At 41.0% G+C, this 10,218-nt stretch overlaps 1 protein-coding gene across 1 annotated transcript; it reads right to left on the reverse strand.

The window, feature by feature from the left end:
* Positions 1 to 471: 471 nt before the first annotated feature.
* On the reverse strand, positions 472 to 9,538 carry ETAA1 (ETAA1 activator of ATR kinase). Its single transcript, XM_064446648.1, has 6 exons — positions 9,187 to 9,538; positions 8,087 to 8,224; positions 7,737 to 7,813; positions 6,068 to 6,186; positions 3,592 to 5,738; positions 472 to 1,766 (listed from the first exon to the last, which is right to left on the reverse strand). Exons 1-6 carry the CDS (start codon positions 9,425 to 9,427, stop codon positions 1,651 to 1,653), a joined length of 2,838 nt encoding a protein of 945 aa, XP_064302718.1. The 5' UTR covers positions 9,428 to 9,538; the 3' UTR covers positions 472 to 1,650.
* Between the last annotated feature and the right edge of the window lie 680 nt (positions 9,539 to 10,218).

Here is a 10,218-nt window from a genome sequence, read left to right on the forward strand (position 1 = left end):
TTTTTCTGTGTTAATTTTCAGTCAGATTAGTAAACTGATCCAACTCAGCCTGTGCTGCACAACAGCTGGCGGTGGCAGAAGGACATGGAGCTGCAGCCACAGACTGGAAGTAACATATATTGGGCACCAACACCGTATTTGGTGGTGGACTTGGGGATTTGATTTCATGATCAACTAGCTGCCACCAGGAATGGTGGTTACTACAAAAACAAATTCACTAGTTTGAAAACCAGTACAGGTCCGTATTTCAGGACTCCACTGCAGATGGTTGTGTGTAGAACCAGTTCCTCCACCAAGGATTTCTAGTTTTAATGGATCAAACGAAGCACTTTGTTACCACTACAGGTAGGAAATTGAGGCATGAGGTAACTGGGTAAATTACCAAGAGAGAAAGATCAGGTACAGTCCATACGGAATTCCCATTTCTCTCCTTTTTACCTGTTTCCGTAGATTAGTATTTTCAGAACAGACTAGAAAAATGTAAAAAAGTTTAATGATGATTTACAAATATACAATACTTACATTTTTAGGAGTTACAAAAATGGCACATACTACAGAAACCAAAAGCTTTCTCTAACCTTTGGTACATTTCAAAGTTACTTATTTACACAGAAAAATTACAGTCACTTTTCATAGTGTCACATGTTTACGTATAAGCATTTCTCAGTTGAAAAATATCTTGCAGCTTACCCACAGGCAGTTTTTGCAGTTTGAGCTTTGCACCCATCTATCACATCAAAAATTCTATCAGCCGCTGTTAAGCTGACATGACATTGCATTTGTATGTTTTAACAGCTTTTAGTTTGAAAAATATGTACAACCCATAAGGCTAAACTGATTCATAGTTATGAGATTTCACCTGGGGCATTTTATATTGCTCATGGTTTGGTAAAATGATATAGGCTTTTTTTTTTAATTAGCTTGGTGATGCATATTTACAAAAATGTGGTCCAATTTTGTTAGCTAGGGTATTTCCAACTCTTCATGAAAGGAATTAAAAAAAAAAAAAAAAAGGTAAAATGTCCTTTCCAGGATGCTTTTTCACCTTATGAAGCTTTTTATATTAAATTTTTCTTTTGCTATGTACAATTCTTACCCAAGGTAATGCAGACAAACTGAGCACACTTTCCAAATCTTGTTCATTTCCATTAGCTTTCTGATGTTGGATGTTTTCTAGATTGTACTTTCTTTAAACCAAAACTTAAAACCTTTCTTCTACCTGAGAGCAAACATTAGTATTTCTTAGTCTGTGTGTACTTGAGCGTCTTCTTAGAAATACTTGCAATAAGAGAAATACAGCCAAAACACACACAGCCTGGTTTTGACATCTTCTACTTACGTGTATATACAAATACTTTCATGCTCTGATGATTTTCAGACTATACAGTTTCAACACATAACAGTATGTGAACTCAATACAAACTTCGTTGCTGAAGACAGTTTGGGACTACACATTTACAACTGGTAGTTCTTAATTAAGACTGAATACCACCAGAGTATTAGTTATGGTTCAGGTCAAGATTTTTTTAAATTGAGAAATAGAAAAAGTGTGCCGTCAGTAGCTGTGAACAGAGTTGAAAAAAGTGTCTTCCAGCATTAGAATATTTCCCTACCAAAAACTTACTCCATAGACAAAAATAAACTCCAAATTCAAGCATCCTTAAAGAACGCCTGCATTCTGGATTTTCTTCGTGCAAGAGCTTCTTGTTTTTTCCTTTCAATCTCTTCTTGAGAACATTTTCTATTTTTTTGTTCTACCACAGACACTGTAAATAAAAAAACATGTATTAGGAGCCTTCAGGTTTATTCAATATGTATTTTAACTTATATGTTTTCAATGTTTGAAGATCTATGGCAAGAGCACAGTATTCTGATGTACCTGGCACCCAAGTTAAAAATGGCTCATCTATCCTGTCCCCAAGGCAGGACGGGGGATAACATGCATGACCTTTGTGGCGCTACTGATTACTACCTCGCAATGAAAATACCAGGATGCAGACATTTGCTTCAAGGAAATTTTACTTGGCTGCCCTTCAGGTGAACCTTGTGACAACAGGAGTCAACACAGGAGATAGTGAAGGGTTAAGAAAATTAAGGCTATCAGAGTGAAAGGGCTCTGCAATTTATTGAGTTCAGCAGAGATATGGGCATGGAGATGGTAGGGACACAGAGGTCAGATACAGTATAGATGTCACACAAATAAAACCAGAAAGGTTGAGAAAAGGTCAAAAGGAGCAATAAAAATTGGCAAAGGAGACAAGAACATGATAGCTAAGCATAATATTTTATATGTTGTGTTACAGAACTGCAAGTTCCTGTACAGTAAAATCCTGGCATCACTGGAACCAACAGGAACACTCCCTGAAGATGTCAAGGTCTCTTTGCTTCTTACAAAAAAAAAAAAAAAAAGAAAAAAAAAGGTGTCCATGAAAAATTACATATCGGTTTTTGAAATGATCGCTTAACATTCATCTTTTTGTTACAGCAATGTCCGTTCACCAAAAAATTTAAGATGAGGACAGTTGTTGTTTATCTGTAAAGAAAATGTATGAACGTTCCACAGAATGACTAGTTATCTCTCCCCTCCTTTCCCCCTTAACATCCAAAATTGCTATTTTCCATTCTGCTTCTTTGCTGGGGAAGTAACACAGATAAAATCCTGATTCTTCAAATAATGCTGGCTGATAGTTTGCAGGAATTAATTTTTTTTGTTGTTTTTGTAACAGTGCTTCCTGAAAATTGAGGTTGATATGGTATACCCTAATGGCAAATATTAATTCTATCAAAATTAATATTGATTATAATGTCACCAATCCATGAGATCAAGTGAAAACAAGACTGACTGGTATTTGACTGGTTCTACGTTTTCCTATCAAGTAACACCAGTTCATGGAATATTACAAACTGTTGCTTGATGATGGAAAAGTGACTGACCTCCCCTCTGGATGAAAGGAAATGTTAGTGTTGAGACTGATAACACAAGAATATTTCACTGGCAATTTTAGCAACAGAGCAAACAATAATACAGGCCCAGGTTTCAGAAGTGTCAAAGGAGTCAAGGTTCCAATTTCCAGGTGTACAATAATAAAAAGAAATTGGCATTCCGTGCCACCTTCTGCCTTCTTTCCCTGCCCCACCATTAACTGGGGTTTTACAAATCATGGCTGAGATAAGGAATTTGTAGTGTTTTTCAAAATGAACTGTAAATTAAAGCACAGGCTCACACTACAACATATACTACCTATCAAAATAGTATTATTTTTAAGAAACAATTTAAGAATACGGTATGCTGAGTGCTGCCATCAGCCTATACTTGATCCTAGTGATTCTGAGCGTCTGTGGAGAGAGAATATGAAGTATTCAGAGAAGTGGAATGAAAATAGGAAACAGAAGTCCTGAAGTGCAGGAGTTCAAGAGATCCATCAGGACAATTTTATTCTGGAGAAAGTAACCTCCAGATTCTCATTAGAACATTTACTAAACTGAACGAATATCGAAGCTTATTCTAAGTTGCAATACAGTATAAATTTCTCCTTTGACATTCTGATTACAGCAACAAACCAGTCTAATAGTGATAACAAAAACAAATACCTGATGTAGGCAGTGCAAAAGAATCTGAAAGGTGCCTCTTGAAAGGTGATTTCTTATTGTCAAGCTTGCTGTGCAAAGTTACGTTCACCCGATTCTTGCTTTCTTCCAAACTCTGCGGGGTAATTCCAATGCCAGAACGACTCCCTGGATTTTCAGACCCTATATGAAGAGCACTCTGAGAACTGTTAGCCTTTCGGAACTTAAACTTTGAAGGCATAAGTGATGTTTTGTTACCAGAACCATTATTTGGTATCTTTCCCATATTATATAAAAGATCTGGGCTGTCTAATGTTTTGCTACTGAAATTGTTTACTGAACTAACAGCACTTACTTCAGAACCAGTCTCCCCGGCCAGCACAGAATTTGACCTGTACCATTTTCCTGAAACACCCTTTGTAGTGTCTTCAGAAGCAGCTTGAGGACAGTTTTTAGACTGTGTGTATTTATACTCCATAGAAGCACCTGAGATCACAGTTAGAGGACTTGAGACATTTTTACAGTTCACTATGTGACCTGTTGTTGCCAGCCCATGTGGAACCTTTGATGAATTCCTACAGGAATCATGTAGTGAGAAAGCATCCTGTTTTGCATTTGGTTTTTGTGCCAAGAGGAAATCAGGTAGTCCTTGTTTAGATGCTGGGAAGCTGTTATCAGCATTTGATGTGGAATTAATACTGGTTCCTTGTATAGTTTTAGCTCTTTCATTTCCTTGTTTAACATCCTGGCTCTGAGTCTGCTTTTCTATATTATCACACACCTGATACAACAATTCATCATCCTCACAGTTTGCATCCCAAAGACTATCGGATTCACAAAACATACCTAATATCTCATCAGAGAATTTCGGTTCATTCCAGTCATCAAATGACAGAGGACATTTCTTTGGTATTTCAACTTGATTTAAGTGACCTGTATTAGCTTGCTTAACCACTTTAGTTAGATCATTAGGTTTCGTATTGGTAGAAACACTGGATGACTGACAGAAAGTATTGCATATATTATTCCCAGGTTTTTCAGACCGTTGTCTGTGAGGATTAGATCTTGAAGGAAAAAGAGGAAGAGGGTCACTTTTAGGCTGAATAGTTTCTTTTCCATTCTTCACTTCAGATTGTGTTGAAACAGGAATATAGTTCAAATCATTGTTTTGGGCACTTTTCCAAATAGAGTTTATTTTACCTGGCTTAATATCACATTTGCCACGAAAGGCTATGGCCTCTGTCTTTGAGTTTTCTGTCTTATTGTATGGCTTTTGAAAAGAAAGAGATTTCGCAACATTTTGTGTGTTTTTACTAGAATTTTTCAAAGGCGAAAACTGCAAACTGTTAGATTTGTGTACACTCCCCAAACAAGTTACTGAATTGCAACTACTTCTTTCCTTTGTTCTGCTAGTATCACTGAAACCATGCACAGACGCATTTGTAGGAATAGGTGGTGTGTCTTCAGTACTTATCAATTCAGGATTTTGGGTAATTTGCATCACAAAAGAGTCATCTGCCAAGAAATCTGTATCCCAGTCATCAAAATCATCATTAACTACTCCAGCAGGCTTACTGGAGACGACCAATTTTGTCTTCAAAGAACAAGGACTTTTTTTTCTCACCATGGTAGTATCAGGTTTTGGAAAAGTCTGGTTCACACTTCCTAGTGCGTGCAGAATACCTTTTTGATAAGCCTCTGAATTACCATGTTGCATATCTTTCATTTGCTCAGGAAGGTGCTCTTCTTCCAAGGTGCTTTTATTTTCATGGAAACTACTATTGAAAGAAATACCTAATAGTTCTTGGCTCAACTGTCCACTACACTTCTGGGTAGAGCAGTCAAAGAGAGCATGAAGGGCTATTTCAGCCTCAAGGTCTATAGACTTTTGACTGCTAGACTGACAGGGCTCTGCAGCAGGGATGCCAGTGCTCTGTCCAGCTGGTTTCAGGGACAGAGCAGTATCTGTTTCAGAAACTTCACCAAGGAGTGATTTTGGGTTCTTCATATTTACTTCATCTTTAGAATTATTTAAAGACCTCAAGGTGGTCTGGGTGAAGTCATGCCCAAGCTTCTCTTGTTCCAGAACAGCATCTAGCTCTACTAGATTTTTATCAAATTCCTTAGCCAATTTCATGAGTTCCTCTTCAGGATTTTTTATTTTAAGATCTCTAGATTAAAAAAAACAAAACAGAAAACAAAGTCAGACCTACTGAGAAAGTTTAGCCAAGCTCAATAACACTACCATATGAGCTATTCGTTCTCTAGTTCAAACAACTACAGAGAATATGACTGAATCCCACCGCTTTCAATGTGCAGTCAGCATGCAATCTTTTTATTAATTCCCAAGAAACACCCCATTTAAGAGATAACAGGTCCAAAGTTGAAAGCATTCTGTATGCTAGTGTACAACTACATGGCTCACTATACATGAAGGAACACCACATACCCTTTTCCATGAAAGCCCAGCTGTGATGGGCAAGACAAAGCTGTAACTTACCTTGTACAACTTAACTTTGTCCTAGCTCGCACTTTTACTGCTCCAGGTGTACAGGGAATAGCATCCTCACCAATCCATGTCCCTAAAAGGGAGCCTTCATTACAGGCTGCTTTTTCATCCTGAATGATTAGATTTATAATGCTTAGCAATTTGATTTCAGATAAAGATTGGACTAGACACACACCTCGCATTAAAGTTGCTAAACCAAGTAAAACTGAATTAAATCTGTTGAAAGCCACAGACAGGAGCTAAACCTATACAAGCTAAGCAAGATTACTGTGACATTGCCTGCTGATAGTTCTGTCACTTTAACTGCATCAATTTAAAACAGGAACTTCAATTAAAATAACTGAACTTTGGTGCTCAAATCTAATGCTCTGCTTACTACAGGTTTACACATAATCCGCAATATTATTTTACAAGCTGTGATCTAGTTTACTTTAGTATACTACTAAGGAGCTATTTGAGATGCACTTGTCTTTGCCACTTAAAGCAGCATTAACAGATCAGAGAATCTGAAAGAAATCATATTCTTTATGCTTCCAGGAAAAAAAAAATCTGACTTCTTCCATTACAACTCATTTATACAAAGAGCCTTTACACAGAAGTAAGTGAAGTTTAGGAACTAAATTAAGTTGTTTCAGAGCTTCAAAGTTCAAGCTTGGATTTCAATTCTGAAATCTAAGAGATACAATACTGCAGTGGTAAAATCTCTAGAGGGCCAGGGCCATGGGATATGGGAAATTACTTCATGTAAGCAGCAAAAGTAATTTGGATAGGTTTTCTTTTCCTTTGTAAATTTAATTATTTTATTATTTAAGAAAAAAGAACATGAGCAACAGATAGTTACAAATCCTGATATTATTTATGACAGGGCTATAATAATTTTGAAGGAAGGAAGTGGCATCCCTTATCAATGAATTTCCAATTAAGCATAATGTCTCAGAAATATGCCAAATAGTGAATATGCTTTAAATGGCCCTGTCAAATAGCAGGCATATTTTGCAAGCTAAATATTACAGAACTGTTTTAGGAATGACATGTTCTCTTCTTACGCTTAACAAAAAGCAAACAATAAGCCAACACTTATTTTCACTTTCCAGGCTGTGGACATCAGGTTCACAGCAAGACAGAGACACTAAGAGCATAGATCTTAGGGTAAAAAGGCCAATTATTTAGAATAATGAAGCAACATTATTATGTTTGCATTCTTGTGGAGTCTCTCTCATCTGAGTCTTGTTCTTGTACTTCAGCAGTCATTCAAGACCATTCAAAATGCTTAAAAACAACTGCCAAGTAAATCGATTATGTGAAGAAACTGTTACCTTTTAACAGGTGAGTGATTAAGGATAAATAAGCACAACGGTATTCCTAAGACCAAGGGCAATAACTTGTATTCTGAAAGTAAAACTTTCTAAAATGGAGCTGCTGCAAGTCCACTTTCTTAATACGTCCTTTTTTACACCATCTGTGACTCATAAGAGCAACCAGTCAAATGCTATGCTTACGGTTTTAATTCGGTCCAGTTTTATGAACGTTACTAGTTTAGTACACACCCAGTTCTTACCATGAGACTACTATAACTAAAACTGAGCCTTCACTAAGGCTGTAGCACTATTCTGTTTCATAACTGCATATGCAGAGCATTGTTTTAGAAAGTAACAATTACCTGAGGAGCAATACGATTAACAATTTCTGAAATTTCTACTGTGCATCTACTGGTAGACTGTTTGTTTTTTCCATTACCTGTGAAAACAAACAAAAAACCTTCTTAAAAACTGCAAAACAATTCCATTTATGAAATGCAGTAGTCTCAAATAATTCAAATATATGTGCTAAAATCAGAGCTTGATTTAGCTCTATATTGAAGAATTTATGGGTTTTTAATAGAAAAAAACCCGAACAACGTTACCATGATAACAGAAAGGGACCTTTTTTCAAGAAATTTTGTAACTTCTACTATGCTCCCACTGCATGCCTCAAATAGGCATCCTGCAGTCTGGGTTTCGTTAATATTACCTAGCCTTTGTGCAATTGGTGAGTGAGGATCCCAAAAGATTTCTTGCTGTATATCGGTGTCATTAACAGGAGAGCTGAAAGCAGGTATTCGGGATTTCCTACTCAATGATCTCTTTGGTGTTTTATGTAAACATGACTCTGTGTAAACAGAAAGATGATCCTCGTTAAAAAACAACAAATAAAAGGCCAAAATAACTTAGAACATACAACAGGACACAGCACAAAGATGATGCTTTAGGAACTTCTAAGGCTAAAAATCAAGTTCACACTCATCAACGTTCCTTTACTTACAACAGGAATATTGTTCACAACTGTACATTTAATGCACAACGTGACCCTATCTTTGTCAGTTACATCACCACAGAGATAACAGCTGTCAGTATCATGTAATGCTAGGTGTGTAGCATCTGATGGTAAGGATGGGAACTGTCAATCCTCCTACTTGAGGGAATACTGACTTCAGCTTACACTAAGGGTAGAACTCTGTATATCTATATGGGAGAATATTTTGTATTCTGGCTTGCTCCGTGTCTTTCATCCAGACTCTGATTTGAGTCACGAGCTTAATGGGCCCCCAGAACGTTCTGGGTCACAACCTACCTTTGCCTATACTTTCCCCACTGGGCCTTTTCAGCTAGGACTGTTAAAAGCAGGAACGTAGGCATTCGAAAGCAGCTTGCAGCTGCCTCAGGTCAGTAAGTGACCTGAACGCACTATGCAAAGCTGAGCTAGTCACCCCTGCCCTTTAGAAATGACCTTGCCGATGTGGAAGCCTACAGAATTAATTTTAAGAGATGCAATTACTACGTGAGACTATCTTAGGAGATGCTTTGCACGGCCAGGCGTTATCCTCGCTTTGAGTGGACTGGCGTCCTCAGTCAGTGCTAAGCACCTACCGCGGGAAGATGCCCCTCATCGCTCCCTGACAGGAGACCCTTCCCAGCGCACAGGGACGGGGGGGAGCGGGGGTAACACCGCACCAGCCCCTCGTCACAGGCCGCGCCGCGCCCCCCCCCTACTCCCCGCGGCTCCAGGGGCAGCGGGCCGGGCAGGGTGGGGTCCCCGCCGATACGGGACCCCCGGGGCCGCCCCCGCCGTACCTGCAGCGCCGCGCACCGCCGCCTCCCGCGACGGTGACGGCGATGGCCGGGGCGCGGATGGCGCTTCCCCCGCGGGCAGGCCTCGGTCCGCGTCGCCTTCCGTGCCCTCCTCCGCGGGGGGTTCCGCCCGCCGCCGCCGCCGGCTGAGCTGCTGCTGCTGCTCCTCGCCGCCGCCGCCGCCGCTCCGCCTCCTCAGAGCAACGGGCCCGAGGCAGGGCCCCTTCCGCCGGCTATCGGGCATAGCGCGCGCTGCGGCGGCACCACATCCATCCAGCCGCCGCCGCCAGCGCCGCCATTTTGCTGGGGAAACCCGCCGCGCCGGCGCCGATTGGCCGCCGCCGTGCCGCCTCGAGCGGCCATTGGCCTCGCGCGGCGGGGGCGGGCTAGCGGACGCGGCTGGGAACTGCTGCCGGCTGGCAGCGCGTGCTGCCTGCGCCGCGCACCTTCGGCTCCGCCCCCTGTTGCTGTGAGGCTTCTTCCTTCTCCCACCTTGCCCGCGCTGGGGGTGAGGGGGTCGGTTGTCTTTCTGTGGGTTGCCCGCGGGGTTAGGTGTTCTAAACCTTCCGTCCGGTAGTTCAGTGAAAGAAAAGCCAAGTCAGCCGCTGCCAGAGGGGCTGGAGACGTGCTCTCCGGCGGGCCCGGCTGTCGGCCTGGCCTGAGGCGGCCTCGTGTCCCTCTGAGGGAGCCTTGTGCCCTCGCTTCACCTGTGGCTCCCAACCCCGCACCGGCTGCTGACGTCCCGCCAACCCTGTGGCCGCCCTTGGGGCCCAGAAGAGGGGTGTGCGGTGAGTGTCCTTAAAGAGAAAAACCCAGGCAGGCATAAACCATTTCAGCCCAGCATGGGAATTGGGGCTGGCGAAGGGAGACATACAGAAGCCAAATCTGGTAGGTAAGAAATTAACATGAGCTTCCTGAGGGACTGTGATATTACATCATTATTTAAAACAATATAAATGCAAACACATGTATGTATTACATCATAAGGTGGATATTTCCTCCCTGAGCCACTAAACCTGAATGTATAAACATATC

The sequence above is a fragment of the Phalacrocorax carbo genome, chromosome 3 (assembly GCF_963921805.1).
Source record: "Phalacrocorax carbo chromosome 3, bPhaCar2.1, whole genome shotgun sequence".
Taxonomy (NCBI): Eukaryota; Metazoa; Chordata; class Aves; order Suliformes; family Phalacrocoracidae; genus Phalacrocorax; species Phalacrocorax carbo.